Genomic DNA, 20,244 nt, shown 5'->3' with positions numbered 1-20,244 from the left:
AGCAAAATTGATAGCAGATTAAGCTGCATGGTCTAACAGAATTATTAATTTCCAGGTTCCCAGATTGTGATGAGCCCTATCCTCGTCCAGAGGACCTGCTGACAGGCACGGATCCTACGGACCAGTCATCCCTGACTGTCCAGAGAGATTACGGTTTCTGGTGCCCAAGAGAGCTCAAGGTCGACCCAGACCTGGGTTACACTTTTATGGCCAAAAAGGACTGTTCTGCCCCATGTCCCTCAATGTTTTTCAACAAGCAGGAACTGACTTTTATCCGCTACTTCATTGGAGTGGTTTCCATTGTCTGTCTGTCTGCAACGCTCTTCACCTTCCTGACGTTTCTCATCGATGTTACCAGGTTTGAATGGATGATTGTTGCATTATATCTAAGATCAAGTTATTGAGTCTAATCAATTCTTCAACTTAGGAAGCATAAATATGACTGAATCACTTGAAAAATAGATGAAAAGCAAGTGGAAAGAAAATGTGTTCGCTGTTGTTCTATGCTTGTTAAATGTTTCTTGGTTTCTCACCTCATTAGGTTTCGATACCCCGAGCGGCCAATAATCTTCTACGCTGTCTGTTACGTCATGGTGTCACTGGTTTTCTTCCTGGGGTTCATGTTGGAAGACAGGGTAGCATGCAATGCAGTCAGCCCTTCCCAGTTCAGAGCTTCAACCATAACACAGGGCTCACACAACAAGGTGAAAGTTGATGATGTACTGATTATCCATTTACATGAGAAACTTTCCTCAATGTTTTATTTAAGCATTAAGGTACGAGAGGCAGTACTGTATTGTCAGTAATGTACTGTTCAAGGGTGTTGTTAGGCCCGGCGCGCAGCGTTGGACCAGCAAACCCTTGGACAGTACATTATTGTAGTCCAGTGAGCCAGTAATTCTCTGATTGATCAAATTAAATTTGAACAGACGTTTAAGTAGCAATTTGAAACATTCTTAACATGTGATAGCTTAAAATGTAGATCTTATAAACTCCAGTAAGATGCTTATTAGATGATTAAGATCAGAGTTTAATTGATCATAATTTCTCTTTTTAATGAGTTTATGACCTTCCACATTATGGACTACAAGCTATCCTTCCTACTCTCTCTCTCAGGTATGCACCCTGTTCTTCATGGTCCTATATTTCTTCACCATGGCCGGCAGCGTATGGTGGGTCATACTGACGATCACTTGGTTCCTGGCCGCTGTGCCTAAATGGGGCAGCGAGGCCATTGAGAAGAAAGCCCTCCTCTTCCATGCTGTTGCCTGGGGGGTCCCAGGGGCCCTGACTGTCACCCTGTTGGCCTTGAACAAAATTGAAGGAGATGGGATCAGTGGAGTGTGTTTCATAGGGCTGTATGACATCGACGCCCTGAGGTGGTTTGTTCTCGCACCGCTCTGCCTCAACGTGGCGGTGAGTACAGTCAAAAGATAAATGAGTGAGTGGGCGGATGAGAGAGTGGATGAGTAGGATTGGTGAAGAGATTAATGGATGATTGAATAAAACGAAACAACAGTGGTTTGTTGACTGCAATTAGGGAGCGATGGATAGATTAGTTAATAGGTTGGTGGATAGTCTATATTTTCGTTTTCTGTCTCTGAGTCAAACTTGCCTTTCTGTCTTCAGGTGGGTGTCTCTCTCCTGTTAGTCGGGATTGTGGCTCTGAATCGGGTGCGCATGGAGATCCCTCTGGAGAAGGAGAACCAGACCAAATTAGTCAAGTTCATGATCCGAATGGCAGTGTTCTCCGTTCTCTACCTGGTCCCCTTGTTGACTGTGATTGGGTGCTACCTGTACGAACACACCAACAGGAACATTTGGGAGACAACATGGATGGAGGAGAACTGCAAGCGCTATCACATCCCCTGCCCATACAAGGTAAAGAGAGATGGAGGTCAAATAGTGTCTGTTGTTGCTTTGTTGCTTGTCACAAGTTAATAGTGATGTGAAGACATTTTTTGGGAGAAAAGCTGGCAAGAAGTGGGTCCAATGTCACTGTATACTTACATCATCTTGTAAATTCCCCCAGATATTTCAAGATCAATATGCCTGTTGAGGAGCTCATCAAAGCTATTCTATTACCTTCTGTGTGAAAACAGATGGCTTCTTAGAATCTGCCCGTCATCTCAGCTGGACATTGAAAACAGACACACTCCTGACAAGATATCCAGCTGTATTCCTATTACAGGCATGCAAACTCCCCATGATCTGTCTGTATCACACACACACGCACACACACACACGCACACACACACACGCTCACTACCAAAGTACAGGGATGAAGTACTCAGTTACACACTGTGGAGGATACAGTGTTTTTTCTCCCCATTAAGTACACACACACTTAAGAATAAACAATCCTTTCAAGGACAATTCCACTTTTTTTTATAACTTAAGACATATTTATATATTTTTTTAATACTGTCTCATTAGTCATGGCAACAATGTACTCTCTAAGTAATTGCTAAGGCCTGCGAATAAGACAGACATCATTGCTACATTAAAGTCAACAGGGAAATAAAACATGAGCAGTCAGACATGTTGTAAACAAACGAAGATAAGACGGATTATCGTAAGCATTTTATATGATGGTCAATTGTCCGTAAGCAGTAAGTTGAGTAAGCGCAGCAGGTCAAACCCAGGTTATTTTAATGGTTTTTCGCAACGGACTGTTGGAGTAATAATAATTGTGTGTGTGGCTGAGTAGGTTGGTATTTGTGGAGGCGAGGCAGCAGAGAGCAGTATGCATCATTAGCTCAGCTAATACAGCTCTCAAGACCGACTCCTCACAAACTACCGTCTCTGTTTCTCTGTCTCTTTGTCTTTCATTCTCTTTGCTGGTTCTCACACACTTAATTATTTTTCCCAGTCAGTCTCCACCTCTACTTGCTGTCTTTCTGTGTCTCTCTCGGGGCCTGCTCAGTCATGCTCTACTGCCTGTGCTCTACAACGTCTTTGTAGCAGCTGTGAAGAGTTGTGGGAGAGTAGTGTTTTGTGCCGTCTGGTGCTAAATTAATAACCAAATAAATGTTCACAATGCAAAAAAAAAACAACAACACTCAACTGCATACTCATGAGACAAGAAATGCTTTTCATCAGTGCATCTCAATTATTGTAAGACATAAAAACTTTAACTTCAAACGTTTGATCATGTTTCCATCATTCTGCAGAGTGCGGTTACAGTGGTTTTCTAATGTGAATGAAATATGTCAGCTAATTTGTGACTGACAGACTTCATGAGAGGCAGGTGCAAGTTCTTATGTTACTTGTTAGCGTATGTATGTGTGAATGCTTGGGTTTGTAGCTATTGTAGCTCTGGAATTTCAATATTGCGATGTGTTATTTGATCTTATCCCGAGGGAGTTTTGTGTGCAAAGATGTGTAAGAGGGTACAATTGCATGCTTGAGGATAATTGAAGATTCTGTGGCCATTGTTCAAGTTCAAGTGACTTCACTTTTGTATGTGTGCATGGGTAGTAATTTACTGAAGGCCCAGGGCTTCTTATTTTAGGACCTACATTGTATCTCAGCCTGAGACAGAATGAACCTTGTACATGCCTCTGGTTCTTTCAAAAGCAAGAAACGCCTCAGCTTTCTAAAAGTCCTGTTGCTCATGGAGTTGTCTGAAGGAGATGTGTGTTAAAAGACATTCTGAATTGTAATAAGTTCTCTACTTGTTTGTTTATAACTGATTTTGATATTTGTGTGCATGTTTTTGATGCTGCATGACGATCACCATGTGAGCAGTTTGTTTACACTGCAGCTGCTGTGTTTGATGGTTCCTCAGTGGAGTTTTATCTTACAGAAAAATAAAACCATGACTTAAATATACTGTGCACGCTACTCTACGAGCAAAATTTGCAGAACAGTACTTACCTTTCAATCTACACAACTGCTGTAAACTGCTGCCCTCTGGTGGGAGATTCGATATAGTTCAAGACAGCGGTCGCTGTACATCCCAACTGCAGTTCAGCTGCTAAAACAGCTGTTTTCTCAAGGATTTCTCCCTCTTCCATCATTCAAACTGGCTGCCTGGGCTAAAAACACTTGTCACTGTTGGATACTTTTAGTCCATTTAATCGTTCCAGTGGCATTTTAAGTATTTACTTCCTGTCTTTACAGTGTTACTGTTGAGGAAATATTTGTCCTGCATTTTGCTATGTACATGCAATAATGAAACATGTTCTCTTCTACTCGCTCTTGTACATACCAGGCTGTATTTAGTATGTATGCATGTGCAAATGGGTATACTATTTCTGTTCTCTTTAGGTGAAGCAGACCCGACGACCATCCATGGTCTTGTTCCTCATTAAATATCTGATGATGTTGGTGGTGGGGATCCCCTCTGTGTTCTGGGTGGGCAGCAAGAAGACCTGTTTTGAATGGGCCAGCTTCCTGCATGGACGCAGACGCAAAGAGTAAGAAGAGAGACACACACACACACACACACACACACACACACACACACACACACACACACACACACACACGCACACACGCACACACACAATGACTTAACTCCCCACTTTGCTCTTGTTTCTTCCACTTCATTTATAAACCCTTTCCCCCTTCCCTCCCTCACCCTCCTCTCCACAGTAGTGGGGTGAATGAGTCTCGCCAGGTGCTACAGGAGCAGCCAGATTTAGCCCAATCTCTGCTGCGTGAACCAAACACCCCCATCGTTAGGAAGTCCAGAGGAACATCCACTCAGGTAGGACTGCAAAGACAGTGGCGACAAAAGTAATTAAGTGTGGCTTCAGCCGCATGGGGTCAGAGACCCCATGCTGGAAGCACACTTCATGTTCTCCTGCGGGCTTATTATTATTATTATTCTTCTTATAGTCAAACCACTACTCCTCCCAGAGCGTTGCCAGCACATGCGCAAAAATTACATCGAAACGTGCGGTTTGCGCGGGAATCGTGAGCTATGACTTTTCTAAGAGATTCGCCCGTACGTTTTCCCGAAAAATGCAAAAAACATAAAAAAAATTTCACGAAACGTTCGTAGAGGGTGGCGCACCAATTAACAGAGTGAGAAGAAGCGACAGAAACTGTTAAAAAAATAAAACGTATTTTGTCTTTACTCCCACAATGTTCACTCTTCATACACCATTGTTGGATAGAAACGTTGGAAATCTTGTCTTCTGTCATAAACTGCGGTCGATAGGAATCCAACAGATTCAGACGTCTTGAAATCGGACTGAATGTGAGAGCAAGTCCACCTCGCTCTGCCATCCGCCGCCATGTTAAATCTCCCTCCAAAGCCACGTCTCCCCTGAAGCTCGTACCTGATTTGTAAATCGCCCGTACAGACACATGTTTTATCGTACAGACTCGCCAGTCACAGTATCTGTTCATCAGGTCTTCCTAACGCTCAATATGCGATATCGAAGCAATAGTGGCTTTTAAAGTACCATTTTTTAAAAATAGTTTGAAAGGAGTTCCACAGTATTTAGGTCTATTAAGCTCAGCATAAGGAAGTCCCTTTGAAGTCATCACCATGGCAACCTTTGATCTAACGACCCACAGGTGTTCTCGTTAGGGCAGTTTAACAGACACACAGACACTTACACACGCACACACAACACAGATGACTTCTGTCTCTCTGTCTGTTTGTCTCACACACAGACACACATACACACACACAAACAAACAAACACATACACAAACACACACAAACAGACACACAAACACACACACACAAACACACACACAAACACACACACACAAAGACGTTTACGTGTGTTTTATATTGTGTAGTTGTCAACACTGTGATCATTAATAAGGTCATATGATATTTCATATACGTTTGTGTGTCTTCAGGACGTTCAGTAGTTTATTTCCTTAAGTCCACAGTCCAGTCTGCCTCTAATCAGTCTGCTGGCGCTCACTTGGTCACCATGACGACGGCACCACACAGGTGCTTCATATCAGCCAATCAGTTTAACACACAAACCAACTCAAGTGCTTTGGAGGAGAGACGGGCGTCAGAAACAAAAGCTATATATTGCGAGGTCTTACGGCAGTAGTAGCCACACTTTCAAAATTTCTTGCGAAATTTTCTAGTCATTGTAATACCACTTGTAGAAGCAACAGGATAGCAGTTGTATTATTTAGGATGTAACACACAAAACCAGACTTGTGTGAGTTCTCTTCACTGGAACTAGAAAAGGTCTGTGGAGGCCGAAACACTATACTTTGACTTTTTTAAAGATATTTTCATGACTTATTCTTTGACTTTCATTCCATTTTCATATCAGTCTTCAGTATGACCATTTTATGACTTTGATACTTTTTATTGACATTTTCATAATATTTAATATTGATGAGACAATTTATAACCTACTATACTGAAGCATTTTAATGTTGTACTACACTATGACAAAGTATACTGACATGTCTTGACACACTGTGACATTTCTTAACATTTTTATTACATACTGACTTTTCTGGCATTTTTCTGACATAATACATTTAACAACCCTTTGATTAGATGAGCAAGACGCAGAGACTCTGATGCATAGTCGTTCATTTTCATCCTCGTCACCCATCACTACGTCAAGCACCTGGAAAACTATAGAAAGATAAACGAACATAGATACCTTATCTCTATATCTATAGCTAACAACATTAGGACGAAGCTCAGACTATAGTGTGACATTTTGTATCACATTTGTATACACAATATACTAAGCCTTTTTTCTGACAGACTATATCATATCATGACATGTTTTAACATATTTCTTCCGACATACTACATTATGAAATGTTTTACTTATTCATCATACTGTCTGACTTTTTTAAGATTTCTTTGGAAAAACTATCATTCTACTTTATGATATATATCATTTTATACTGTCCTATGATTTTTTTATAACTTTTTTCAACACACTGAGGACTTTTTATAACTCTTTAAAAAAAAATCACAGACTATACAAAGACTTTGTGACTTTTTTCAACGTTACTTTTTGACTTCTTAAATAACAGTTACACATACTATTCTGTGACATTTTTTCATTTCAATGACATAATACATATAACAGCCTTAATTCACATACGCAGGATGCAGAGACTCATCTGTTCCTCTGCTCCTTCAGGCCTCTTGTATGGCTTCTTGGGATCTGTTTAACAGCACTTTTTAATCCAATCACATTTCACCCATCTTCCTTTATGTAAGAGCAGCCTGGTTAAAATACATGGAAGAGCCTTCTGGAGACCCTGGACGTGTGATTGGTCACAGGGCCTGCGTGACCATGAACATGTGCTATGATTGGTCGGTGGGGCACCGTGACTTCAGTCTACCAGAAAACTAGCTGACTGAAGTCAGTAGGAAGGAAGGATTACGTTGTTGAAACATATTCAGAGAAGCAATTTCATTTTTTATAGTTTTGCCTGGTGTATACTTTTGTACTCTATGACTGAAGGAGTAGACTTGGTGGTGGATTTACTGGCAATGATGAAGTTCCTTCGTTGGTCATACCTGGCGCATTGTTCAACTGCAGAGTCTCCTCTTTTTTTTTTGCGTCATACTGGTGGATCCGCGGGTCGGTCTAAAACCACAGCCCACCACTGGTGTACTATATATAGTATATCACTTGCGCTGCAAGAGTTCAACAGCTTCATTACAGTTATGCAATGTGCGGAGGCAGAATATGAAAATAGTTTTATGTTATATTTTTCCTTACTTTTAGTGAATACATCACAAATCTCTGTCCCAGACAGTAATGGTCACTTTATCTGTCTGACCTGTCATCCTCCTGTAGGGCACATCCACCCACGCCTCCTCCACCCACTTGGCCGTCATAGACGACCTTGATGAGCCAATCAGAACTCAACACGGCAACCCCGCGTCCACCAGGAGCAAGGCCAGCAGTGTCCACAGCAAGGCCAGCTACCACGGCAGCCTGCGCCGCACTCGAGACGACAGGTAGAGCGAAAACTCTGTGACTTCCTCTTTGTCCGTCGAACGTTGTGAATTAGATGAACTACTTCAACCTTGCCTTTCTTTTCTCAGGAGTGATAAGATGGCTTATCGAGCGACAGAGGAGCGCAGTTTCCATGGCAGCATGCCAAGACTCGACCACCCGCTCTCCGCTCACGGCAGCCTCCATCAGATCGACGGCTCGAGGCACGGCAGCCAGCGAAACATATCTGAGGCCCCAACGACCGTCATCACCCACGGATCAACGGGATGCGACAGCCAAGCTGCTGAGAATGACGGCACCAGCGCCTGAGGAGATATTGTTGGAAGGAAGTTGTCGACGACGCCTTTTAGGGAAGAGTTGCACTCTGCTGATACACACCCGTCTGTTTAGTGTCAACGTGTTTTCTTCTATGAACGTGAAGAATGTACCAGTAGTGAGCTCTGTGGTGGGGATTGTGGGCGTTATTTCCTTCATGATCACTCGTTAGCAGCGTGGGTAACACACTTCAGTCAGTAAACTTGACCAACCTCTCAGATTCAGTTAATAGGTTCACTGAAAAGCTGAAGTTTGTCTATGTAACTTTTTGAATTTACACGGCAAATGACTCCTGAATGCTTGACTCAAACGGGCGGAGCCAACAAGAATACGTTCATATCTTCAGACGTTTGGTGACATCAGGGATGCAGACATTACTCGGGTATCAATCATTCTGGTTGTGCCTGGATGGAGCTCGCCCTTGACAGGAAATACTAAAGAACTGGGGAAAAACAAGTCCTCATACTTCATGGACGAGAACACTTAGACTTATGTTGGTGTTATTTCCAAATCATGATCTTTTTCAACCGGGACTTACTTGAATATCAAGGACTAACAAGAATATCATTAACCGAGTGAACACTGCTTTTGCATCAATCTTAACTGATTTGCCTACTCTCTTGGTAAAGTCTCACATAAAAGTTGACCTATTTGAGTCTGTCTTCACTGAGACTTTATTATTTTTATTATTATGTGTGCTCTTGACTGCAGCTCTTAACAATGTTTATCTTTGTGTGGCAATCAAAGACCGATAAATATGGGCTTAATGTGAAATTGTGGACCTCTCTGTGGTTTAGTGAATATTTTTATACTGTGAAAATTATCTGTACGCTGCTGAAAGCTTCACTGGTGTGTGAGAAAGAATTAGTGAAAACTGGAGACACAAACTGTAATATATTCAATCAATATCTTCAATTCTCCTCTGCAGTGGTGAACAGAGAAAGTATGATAGAGGGAACTGAAATATTTGTATAACACAGAATGTAAAGGTGTTGTTTCAGAGGGAGAAAGATGGAAGACGGTGACATAATACAGACGTGATCGGGTGAAATGAGCTGGAATAATGTATGTGCACTTAGACACACACTAACATGTATTTCAGCTCAAGCTACTTTTTGGCCTCCTGAAAACATTTATGCATTGACTTTTCTGCATAGAGGCATTAGCTTTACAGATGGAGAAGGCCTCTTTGGACTAAACTGCATGTGACAATTTAATCAGTTTGTGTTCGGTCACTTGTGAGCCAGCTGATCTGTGTCATGGAATCAAAACGATAAACAGAATTAGAGTACTGACAAATGTTAACTGACATCCAGAGGACTGCAACCCAAATTCAGGTACATGTGCATCAGTTCAATAAAGCCTTGAGGCTGTATAGACTGTAGTGCACTTTAAAAATAAACTGATAACAGTGCTTCTATTCTGAAATCTGTCCCACACACACGAGGCTGAAAGGTTGGTAAGTGCTTTTTTTCTAATGTAATTTTCACCACTGTACTTGATGTACCTGTACTGCTACTGTACTCTTTGCTTGTGTATGTTTTGTTGTTCATACATTGAACTCCGACTTACCCAAAGTGGTGCAGACGATTTGGCAGTGAAACTGTAGAACGAGAAGTGTTGGCAAATGTCTACATTTTCGGACCTTATTTTACATTTAAGTAAATGTTACAGGAAGTGCACAGCATATATTGTACATGTTTTTCTATAGTTTGTGTTTTGTTCCCAATCCCTGAAAACCCCAATTGACCTACCTCACCTGTAACCTCGGCCCTCTCTGTACCCGCACACACACATTGTGATATCTATATATCGATAGATATATCTATCCATATATCTATAAATATAGATATATGGATAGATATATCTATAGATAGATATAGATATATCTATATATATCTGTTCAGTAAAAATGGTGGTTCTTATTTCTGAAATAACTTCTGTAAAATGTAACCCAAATCAAACTTTAACTGATCCATAGGTTTTGCCTTCACACACAGTAGAATATCTGTAGCTCGCTCTCGGTCCTTCCCACAGTTGGCTTTGTGTATTTTCCGGTCTACCTCTTCAGTTTAAATGTACCTAGCTAACTCTGGCCTTTCACCGCTGCCTCTCTTCTGTTTGTCTTTCTAATCATATATGTCCATCTCCATATTTTAAGCTTCTCATGACCAAACACCTTCTGCTAGTTGCCTGCCCTCAAATCTGTTGTACATAGATGCTCTGTCGTATCTGATGACTAATCTGCCTCGCTTCTGCCTTCTGCAACTCTTCCTGCAAATGTGCCCACGATCATCTTTTTTTGGACCTACAGCAACCGTCTGTTCTCTTGCAATTTTGTTATTGCGTACAAATATCGACCGTTGTGCTTTTACCTCTGAATTGGACATTACAATGAGAGATGTGTCAAAATCTCTCCTTTTCAGCTCTTAAATATCTCATTCTTGTTAGTTTACCTGAGTCTTGAACAATTGAGCAACACTTCAGGCATGAGGAAGAAGAGCTCTCACTGCTCTTTGATTTCTCGATCATCCTGTGATGTCATGCAGTTGCTTGAAAATATGACATGTTGTCAATGATGGTCAAGAAAAAAAGAACAAACAATAAGTTGTATTTGCCTTTTAATTTATTTGCAGATTGGAACTGTAATTACTTCTTTTACATGCAGTCTAATAAACATTTTATAGACTTCAGAGCTTTTTTTATTCTGGTAATACTAAACTTGTGCATTTGTTCTTGCTGACTAATCCTGCTACCACATGTGGTGATGGTGTAATGGTTAAAGCACCTATATTCTCTCTCTTTCCCAGAAAAAATAACTACTGCTTCTTCACTAAAAAAAATAATTGAACTGCTTCAAATGTGACCCATCTGGAACATGAAGCAGAATGAAACCTCTATCCTCGATTACTTAATGTAATTAGTCTTAAACTGTAAACTTACATATCTCATATAAGGCTCTTGTTGATCTTGCAAATTTCAGTCACATGTAAAAGTCCAGTTCAGTGACCTCATTTCTTAAACACACTCACTTCACGTTGAAAATATCTGCAGCGTTGTAAAATAAATAATGACATTCACCTTCTCAATACTTTGTAAAATGGTTACTCAGTCAAGACCAGATTCCCGATCGCTCTCGTTTCCGGCGGACGATGGCGGCTACATCTTGTTTAAGTGTGGAGACGCTCTGTTCCAGAAGTTCAGAGAAGTCTCTGAGCAGACGACTCTGCTCGTCCACAAACAGTCTGAGCCCCAGCAGGTCGGACTCCTCCTGCAAACAACAGGAACACATTACCTTAAAACTAATTCTACTTGGTACTTTTTCACATAGCCAATTAAAAAAACAATGCCTGTAAATAATATAATGGTTTCATCGAACAACGTAGAAACCTTCTCATTGATTCTTGTAAAATTACCATTTGCAAATTCCCTGAAATGTCCAGACATTACTATGAATTCCCTGTTTCATCACATTTCAAACAGGAAAGGAAAATCTTTGATTTAAGCAACTTAAGTAGAAAAAGTATTTAAATCCCCACCAGTTACTCTGAAGGGAGCTCACTGTAATCGTACTAAAACTTTTCTCCTGCCGGTCAATTTATGTGCTTGATTGTGTATTGTTCTCTCTAGATCTGTGCCGATTAACTGCTATCAAAGGTTAAATCAGGTTATCAAAGGCCTTATTGTTGTAATGCTCACTAATACTACTGCCGCAGACACACATGGATACGTACACTGGGCCTGTGTCTGCGCAGGCGCTGCAGCTGACCCCTGACTGAGGTCATGCTGTGGTAGAAAACTTTGAGAGCACGAGCAAACTCTGCATCACAGCTGGGACGCACCGACCGACCACGCACACTCTCCCCACCTAACACAGAGGAAGAAATGTGACATGAAATCATATTTTTATGAATAGAAATAGGAATATTTTGCAATGTAAAAATGTTTAAATCTCGGGAATTATTCTCAAAGATTAGTAGAGTGTAGATGTGATAGATGTGTATTTTAAATGTATGTTTGCAATCAATTAATACATATATAATTATATAATTTAGGAATAATGAATGTATGTTTCAGTTACCATTCCGAGCTGTGTTGAGCTGTTCTCTCAGACTTTGATTTTCTTTTCTCAGTGAAGCATTATCACTCTTTACTTCCTCCAAGTCCTGTTGAAGAGCTCTCACTGAACAGCTGAGCTCTGCAGAGTCTACAAGCTGCAACGACACGCAGATTTACATGAGCACAGTTATTGAAACATCTGCCTCATAATTTGCTCTTTGAATACAAAATGACACGCCTGTGCACTTCATTTGTTGGGTAATTATTATCTTGTGATCTTTGATTTTACATTGTCTTACAGTGTATCTAATAGTAGGATGAATGTATACTGTATAAGGTTGCACATGTATCACTTCCATCGTATTGAATATTTGTTGGCGTCTCGCCCATTTTTAGAAACACATCAAAATGAAAGACTATTCCTGACACAGAAATATGGACTCAACATCAAACTCACTGCGGTGTCTGTTGGGCCTGCCTCCTCGATGACGAAGATGCCCTCTGTAGTCATCCTCACTCCCTCAAGAGATGATATCAGGTCAGTACAACCCTCTACAACAGATAACAACACAAATCAGCAGCTTTAATGAGACGTCCGGCTGTTGTCTTCTGTCTGTTGTACATTTATAGTAACAAAGTAATAACAGGAAACGTGTTAGACCCGGGTGTGAGATGATCGGTATGGAAAATGAAATAACAATTGCATTTCATCCCATTGACTTGTCTCTGCGTGGGAAGCATTCAGGCTCTTTACTAGATGTTGGGCTGCTGCTGTGAAATAAGGCATTCATAACTGTGTATTTATACTTCTATATATTCATATTTACTGAAATGAAAAATATGGAGAGTCTTGTCCAATCATCCATCTATCTCTTCATCCTCACCTTGAAGGCCCCAGAGCTCCAGCACCACAGCGCTGCTCTGCAGGTAGTCTAACAGATGTTGGGAGGTGTGGAGGGAGGCAAAGTGAACCCTGTGATCCAGAAGAGGGTTGACGTTGTGCCACACAGCCGGAGAGTACAGAGGTTGGCTGCAGTTATATAACCTGAAACTGAGATAGAGGGAAAAGCAAAGAGCAGTATCTCAGTTCTGGGTACATTGTATACAGAGGACATATGTTTCCTCTTTCTGTCATGACACTTCACTTTCAATCATTGCGCCATTGAAAACAGCACATGTGCAACTTAATGTACCTGGATATTCATATACCATTCAGAAATTATCTGCATCCTTCCTGTACTTCAAACTCTCTTTATGTCTTTATGTGTAGCTCCACATGCCTCACCCAATTTGGACCCCTCTGTTGCGGGCTTCTCTGATCCATTGGAGGCCACAACACTGTTCCAGGACCAGCTGGAAGTCCAGCCGTCGACCCAGTAACACAGACGGGTCAATCAGAATGTCATCCTCACCCATAGGGCTGGAAGGTGAGAAAGATCATTTACTAATATATCTCAATGTCTTTATTAGAGTTTATTAGAGTCACTGTGTATATTTTATCATATCCTAGCAATATTATTATCATATTTATCAAAGCAATGCTATCATCATATTTTTGTGCAATACTGTCAAATCTTTATATTTTGTGCCTTACATTTATTTATTTACCTTAAGTTTATTGTAATTCTGTGTTAGAAGGACTGAGCAAAATAATCTTTTCAATGTATAGAAAAACTGTCTGTTATCTGTGCATATGACAGTAAAAACATCTTGAATCTTGTATTTGTGTGTGTGTGTGTCATACAGTCCAGTGGATGTGCAGGGGACCAGCTGCGCTTGTAGAACGGCCTCCTCTGTGCCCTCTGACCCCAGCACCTGTCAATGGAGATTATTAACCGAATATGATGCTCTGTTCCCCATATTGCCATCTGACAGATGTGTGTTATGTATGCAGTATACCTCAAGTTGCTCTTCCAGAGGGATGCGGAAGGCCAAAGACTGAAGCCAAAGGTGAGCGGTGCCCAGAAGTACAGGCTCCACAGGATCCCAGAAAGGGTCTTTATCTTTGGATACCGCAGCTGTAGGCCGCCCCTCTACTCTCTGACAGCAAGAACCAAAGACAAATCAAAGACAGAGTTATTGCACTGAAATTTAAAACTATTAACGCTCAAGCTAGCTGGCATTGACTGTGCGGACATTGTAATAGTATTGTATAATGTCTATGTCAGGCTACCATGTTCTCAAGCTGCAAGTCTTTTCAACATGAAAGCATTGTCAGATAACTGTCTCCCTTTCACTTATTTTACTCTATTAACATATTACTGGATTTCAAGCAGAATCGCTTGAAATATAAATACGTAAAACACTGTAAATCCCATATGCACCATTTTGTTTGCTATTTTTGCTACGATGTTTTGTTTACAGATTCGTAAATAGTCTCTCACTACAACATTCTCTCTATTGAATTACATTGTCTCCGCTGACAACCAGATGCTGCTGGTATGATTCTTCCATCAAGAATTTACGATTCACAAACTTGGCCTTGGACCACATCCATACCTAGGAAGGGAATGTGAAAATAGTTTAGACCAAAGAAACACAAATTCATGACCTGATTTCAAACCTTGGAGGAAATTGGAATCATAAAAGAACTCATGAAATACGTGACAAAAAAAAGGATGCAGAAAGTGAGGTATACCAACCTGTTTTCTTCCCAAAGAGGTGACTCTGACAACAATCTCTTTCTGCAGATCGTGGCCTTTTGAATCAGACAATGCCAGATTTTTTATCTCTAACTTAAACTGCACCCCCTACAAGTATAGCAGATGATACAGATTAGGTGTTTATTATTAATACATAACAATGACAGCACAAGAACATGAAAACAAAACATTATTATTTTATTGACAAACATAACTGCCTCTAGTACGACAGTATTAACCAGAATGAGTTCCTTAAAAACATGCTGCATTACCTTGTTCAGTTCCTGGCTCATCTGGTTGGCCTCAGCCACCATGGGCATCAGCTTGATGTAGTCGTAGAAGACGGCCAGCAGACTGGGGTCTGTTTGAGTGGCCCCAGCACTTGACTCGCCTTAACACGGATACATAAATAATATCTTTTAAGTTTCCTTGAAAAAAATAAACCTCCATTACTTCCAGCTCTTGATGCTCCTGCGTACCCAGGTGGATGCCCTCAGCAGCAGCCAGTTCAGACTGAAAGTAGTCGTAGTCGTAGCGGCTCCAGTCATCCCCGCTCCTCTCAGAGGGAAAGCCAATGAACAGATAGGTACAGTTGGAGCCAAGAATGAGCCGGTCCTTCAGGGGGAGACAAAAACACAAAAACCTTGTTAGAACATACATACCATGGCATTCTTTATACAAATACTATGACATTTTTAGGACATACTATATGACATGTTTTTTTTATTTAAAACATGCTTAACAATGGTACACTTGTATTGTATCATACTATAATATGTCATATGATATATTTATGAAATTCTACACTATAGGACTTTTGTAGGACACTATAGAATATATAACGGGTGTGTTTGTGTATTCTGTATGCATGCATACAGTTTGTATTTGTGTTAACACCCACCAGGTGCTGCAGCTCAGTTGTCTGGAAGACAGCGTTGCCATTGACAATGACCTTTGACCCTGTCAGCGGGGTCAGTGTTGCCCGGCGCTGTTCATTCCTGAACACAGCATGACGCTCCTGGATCCTGACACAAAAAAACACTTACATGTAAACATAAATGTGTGTAGGAACATAAGGATGTAAGCCTATGCAAGCCTATCGCAGCAATGAAGACAGACAGATCACTAAACACTAACATCATTCACTGTGTTGCTGTGTTTGTGTTGTTCGACTGTCATTACCTTGATGTGATGTGAACTCACCCTAAGCCCTTGATAGAGATGGATCTCTGGGAAGAGTCACACAGGCCGATGTCCCAATCACCTGGAACACTGAATAGCATTAATGAGTGGTAATAAACACGCTTAAAACTGCTGCTCAGTAACGATTGACATCCAACTCTCCAGACTACTCTGGCATTCTCGATTCCCAATACCTCCTTCTGTACAAGGTGTACTGAACCGCAGAGGGAGACATTCATCACAATATAAAAGAGTGAGACAGTCACCCTCCTGAATGAAGAGCTTGACCACCCCCGACAACTGAGCGTCCTCGTTGATGTTCAGGATGTAGGGATGCATCTGCATCATCCTCCTCTCCTGAGAGTGAGGGAGAGGGATAGCTGAAACATATCCTCTATTTACACCCAATACCTTCACCAAGTGCAGTTACATTGCACGCTGAATTGTTTTCGGAAGCTCATCTGAAACTACCGAAATGTATGAGTGAGAGGATGTGATTGTGCATTTGAATGTTTTTGCGTGTACCTGTGTGATATTAGCATACTGCTGCTCCCAATCCTTCAGCGCCTCCTGCAAGTGTTGTTCCCACAGAGTCTGAATGGCTCTGATCTGGAGCTCATTATGGGTCAGCAGCTGACGAAGTTCCTCTGAACACACGCACACACACACACACACACACACACACACACACACACACACACACACACTGTACGAAGAGCAACGTGAAACCGGTTCTATGCTATTGTAAAAGAGAGGCTTACTGGTCTCGTCGTTAGCTCTGCGTCCCTCCTGGCCCAGCCGGCTCAGTCGCTGCAGCAGTCTGGTGTTTTCGGCTTTTAGTTCTTTAACCAGGCGCTCAGTGGGGCTCTCGTTCACCACTGCTCGATTCTGGATACGCTTTGCCCTAAAGAGGTGAGGGAGGCGACAAGTGTGGGCGGGGCACAGGTGGAACAGTGGAAACGAGTGAAAAAAGAGAAGGAAAGAAGGAGGAGGCAGAAAGACACGACAATGAGTAATTGAAGTAGAATGTTTTGCATGTTTTTTTATTATGGCGGCATCCTGTGAACTCATGATGTGTTGTAATGGTTTGTTGTACCTCTCAGCATAGCGCAGGGTTGAGAGAGACTCCTCGTAGCATATATCAGCAGGGCTCAGTGTGGCAATCTTGAAAATTGATTGATGATAGCAAGAACTATATTACTTTACACAAGACATCAGTGTATGAAAGCACTATTTTCTATAAAGTGCCTGTTACCATAACAGTGCGACTGTTGCCTCCCAGGGCAGACTGCAGCAGCTTGGTGAGAGCCGAGTCTCTGTAGGGTATGTGGACAACCTTCTTCCCCACCGCCACATCAGCGAGGGAGCTGGTGGAGAGAAGACAGAAGAGCAAGCGATAGATACTGATAAACCAAACTGAATGGAAACTATAGTGAACCAAACAGCAAACCTAATAACAACCTGATAACATTGCCCAGGGTGGTGAGGCTCAGGTTGATGGCCGTGCCCTCTTTGAGCCGGTCAGCCTCCAACCCTGATGACCGCTGGCGCTCACTGCCGGCCAAGTCCACCAAGTTGATGTTAGACTGCTTAGTGATGCTCTCTTTGGAAAAGATCTAACGAGAAGTTTGAGGGATGTCAATAACAAATGCTCAAAGAAACCTGAAGATAGCATTATTCCATATTTAAAGCATCATAAAATAGTGTGTGCCTCAATTGTGGTGATACTAGAACAGACAAATCCAAATGTTGGAGATGGTTGGGCTGAAAGTGAAGCCACTTACCTGTTTGAGCTGGAGGATAATGAGCATGTGTGAACGACTACTATTGGCATTCATGTTAGTAGCAGCAGTGGTTCGGGTCCTGGTCCCCTGTTCCATCAACTGCTCCACCTACATGTTAATGTCGACACTTTAACACGATGTTTCTAAATACAAAACACGAACAGAGCACACTAAAGTAATCCTTAAATATAATTAAGCATTCCTTGTAGCTCTTATATCATAATTATTTGATTACAAAACTGGCAGGACATAGCTCCCAGAGTTGAGTCTATCCAGCTCCCCTTCAGAGGTTTTTATCTCTGTATATATAGTCTCCATCCACCCTACCTGTGGTGCGCTGTCACATGGGACTGTCCGGAGACCCTCCACATAGAAGCCTCTTTGCTGTTCCTCTCGGACTCTGAGTCCTCCTGGAGTGCGAGACCCCCGGGACAGCAGGTCAACCACCTGGACCGAGAGAAGATACACAAAAATAAATTATGCAGAGATAACGGAGCAGAGAGCATCATCAAAAAAGACCGTGACGTCTTAATGAATGTAATATCCAGAGAGAGAAAAAAGTTACACACAAAAACAAAACAAGTAAACGAGAAAGATAACAGCAGCCTCTTTTCCCTAAAGTTACCTGCTCATTATAGATCTCCAACATACTGAAAAAGACCTGGAGACATGAAGAACAAAAACGTTCAGCATTTTCACAACCAGAACACCCCCCACACATGACGCTTGAGTGCTGAGAAACATCCACTCTGTACCTGACACTGTCTGGTGTCCTGGTTCTCGCTAATGGCTTGAAACAGCCGGTCACAGAGTTTAGGAACCAGGCCTTTGTTTGGCCCATAGCCCACCATGGAATAACTCTTCCCTGAGCCGGTCTGCCCATAAGCCAACAGTGTCGCGTTGTAACCCTGCAAACATCATTTCAGGGCTTTTACCATCAGAAATCATCTCAATTGGATAGACAGCAGATCCCTAACATAGATTTGGGTTAATAGCGCAGAACACAATCTGCTTGGGTGCAAAAATGCAGAGCTTTGTGATACAAATGTGAATAAAACTTAAAATATATGATTGTTACCTGAAGTGCGTTCTCAAGTATTCCCTCTCCCAGGTCCTGGAACACACTGTTCTGGAGATTGATGGTATTTTATTGGTGCAAACCATTGTAAACCAATAATGTCAGTAAGTCATTCTAGGTCTATTCTATCTGGACAGTCTACATTTATACTGGCTAATGTTTTACATTTTACATTCTGCTTGTTGCTTGAGTCCACTACTGTCCGCCGGTTGTAATGAGCATATCAACCATTTGCCTGTTCTACCAGGACGCCGTGGAGCTGACCTGGTCGGCGTATCGTCCCCCGGGTTCTTCAGGCACGTAGAGGCCGCTGCGGTCTCGTGCGAAGCTGCTGTGTGACCAGTAGGCGTAGTCGAAACAGAAGGACCGACAACTCTGGGATTCACGCGGGTCCTGGATGGTGATAGAGCTCGACACCATGGAGATAATACATTTGCTGCCTGCATCCCTCTCTCTCTGAATGGAGGAGCACAATGAAAGAAGGTGGGAAATGGAGGAAACAAGGTGGTTGGGGGGTTAAAAGTTTATGTTAAGGAAAATGGAAGCAGGTGAAAGGAAGACTGATATTTAATTCATAGTTGGAAGGATTAAAAATGAAGAGATAAATACCTATGTAAAAGTTGAACAATTTAGGGTAAGAATAAAACAGTAGCTTGGATGTGTCACCAGATTCATTGTTCATTGTCTGAGCTCCATAACATCCTCCAGTCTTATTAACTCAAACCTTTGTATTAGACAGACTTTGCACTCTGATATAAGTTAAACTGTATTCATGCGTAGGAATACGTCGGTGGACGTGACATAATATAGTACATTGCAATACAACCACATTAGGAAAACAGAAATAAACAGAAATTGCATAAAATACAAAAATTGAAAGCTTTTTAAAATGAAATTGTAAATATGCTCAAGGATTGCACACTGACCTTGTTGAACGGTCTGACTCTGACGGCCACTTTGACACAGTCCTTGCTGTGCATGTCTGAGGCTTTAGCCCTCATGCTGCAGCGGGCAGGTCGACCGGCACACTGAGTGATCACCTCCCTCACACAAGTGACACTCCGCTGTGTCAAATTACTCGTCGACATGGACACAATCGGGTCAGTGCGACTGGAGTCTATACAAGCTCATCAGGAAATGCCTCCAACTTTTATTGAACACAATATGGAAAACATTTTGTTTACTGGCTGAAAAAGGTGAATGTGACCCTCAACCCTTGTCTAAACTAAAACAGAAATGTGCAGTAATACTCAAAT

At 41.7% G+C, this 20,244-nt stretch overlaps 2 protein-coding genes across 3 annotated transcripts in view; one reads left to right on the top strand and one right to left on the bottom strand.

Annotated features, from left to right (window-relative positions):
* LOC137795882 (frizzled-3-like) overlaps window positions 1-10,899 on the top strand; it is a 30,015-nt gene extending 19,116 nt beyond the window's left edge. Inside the window, exons 4-11 of one of the 2 annotated variants that reach the window (XM_068593552.1) lie at window positions 56-358; window positions 542-704; window positions 1,117-1,416; window positions 1,630-1,881; window positions 4,273-4,421; window positions 4,603-4,714; window positions 7,767-7,930; window positions 8,018-10,899. In XM_068593552.1, coding sequence (XP_068449653.1) covers window positions 56-358; window positions 542-704; window positions 1,117-1,416; window positions 1,630-1,881; window positions 4,273-4,421; window positions 4,603-4,714; window positions 7,767-7,930; window positions 8,018-8,237 — 1,663 coding nt within the window. In that variant the 3' untranslated portion in view covers window positions 8,238-10,899. Of the gene's footprint in view, window positions 1-55; window positions 359-541; window positions 705-1,116; window positions 1,417-1,629; window positions 1,882-4,272; window positions 4,422-4,599; window positions 4,715-7,766; window positions 7,931-8,017 lie in introns of both variants that reach the window. The other variant, XM_068593470.1, reaches the window with a different exon arrangement.
* Window positions 10,869-20,076, bottom strand: kif28 (kinesin family member 28). The gene is made up of 27 exons (XM_068575654.1): window positions 19,915-20,076; window positions 19,253-19,444; window positions 18,989-19,039; window positions 18,666-18,818; window positions 18,536-18,571; window positions 18,238-18,357; window positions 17,911-18,018; window positions 17,588-17,742; window positions 17,382-17,493; window positions 17,223-17,290; window positions 16,888-17,030; window positions 16,652-16,773; window positions 16,393-16,483; window positions 16,148-16,208; window positions 15,846-15,969; window positions 15,424-15,559; window positions 15,217-15,335; window positions 14,945-15,052; window positions 14,712-14,801; window positions 14,202-14,342; window positions 14,047-14,117; window positions 13,588-13,722; window positions 13,187-13,353; window positions 12,760-12,854; window positions 12,325-12,457; window positions 11,978-12,111; window positions 10,869-11,514 (listed from the first exon to the last, which is right to left on the bottom strand). Exons 1-27 carry the CDS (start codon window positions 20,074-20,076, stop codon window positions 11,356-11,358), a joined length of 3,186 nt encoding a protein of 1,061 aa, XP_068431755.1. The 3' UTR covers window positions 10,869-11,355.
* Between the last annotated feature and the right edge of the window lie 168 nt (window positions 20,077-20,244).

This window comes from Clinocottus analis, unplaced genomic scaffold (assembly GCF_023055335.1).
Source record: "Clinocottus analis isolate CAN_PGR_092001 unplaced genomic scaffold, fCliAna1.0.p SCAF_1, whole genome shotgun sequence".
In the NCBI taxonomy this organism is placed as follows: domain Eukaryota; kingdom Metazoa; phylum Chordata; class Actinopteri; order Perciformes; family Cottidae; genus Clinocottus; species Clinocottus analis.
Note: the sequence above shows the minus strand (reverse complement) of the source record. Positions and strands in the feature narration are given on the sequence as shown.

Coding starts and splice junctions, on each gene's coding strand:
- kif28 (XM_068575654.1), bottom strand. CDS start 20,076: ATGTCGACGAGTAATTTGACACAGCGGAGTGTCACTTGTGTGAGGGAG. Junction 15,560..15,845: donor CAACTGAGCTGCAGCACCTG/GTGGGTGTTAAC, acceptor CTCCCCCTGAAG/GACCGGCTCATTCTTGGCTC. Junction 14,343..14,711: donor TGGTTGTCAGCGGAGACAAT/GTAATTCAATAG, acceptor TCTTGCTGTCAG/AGAGTAGAGGGGCGGCCTAC.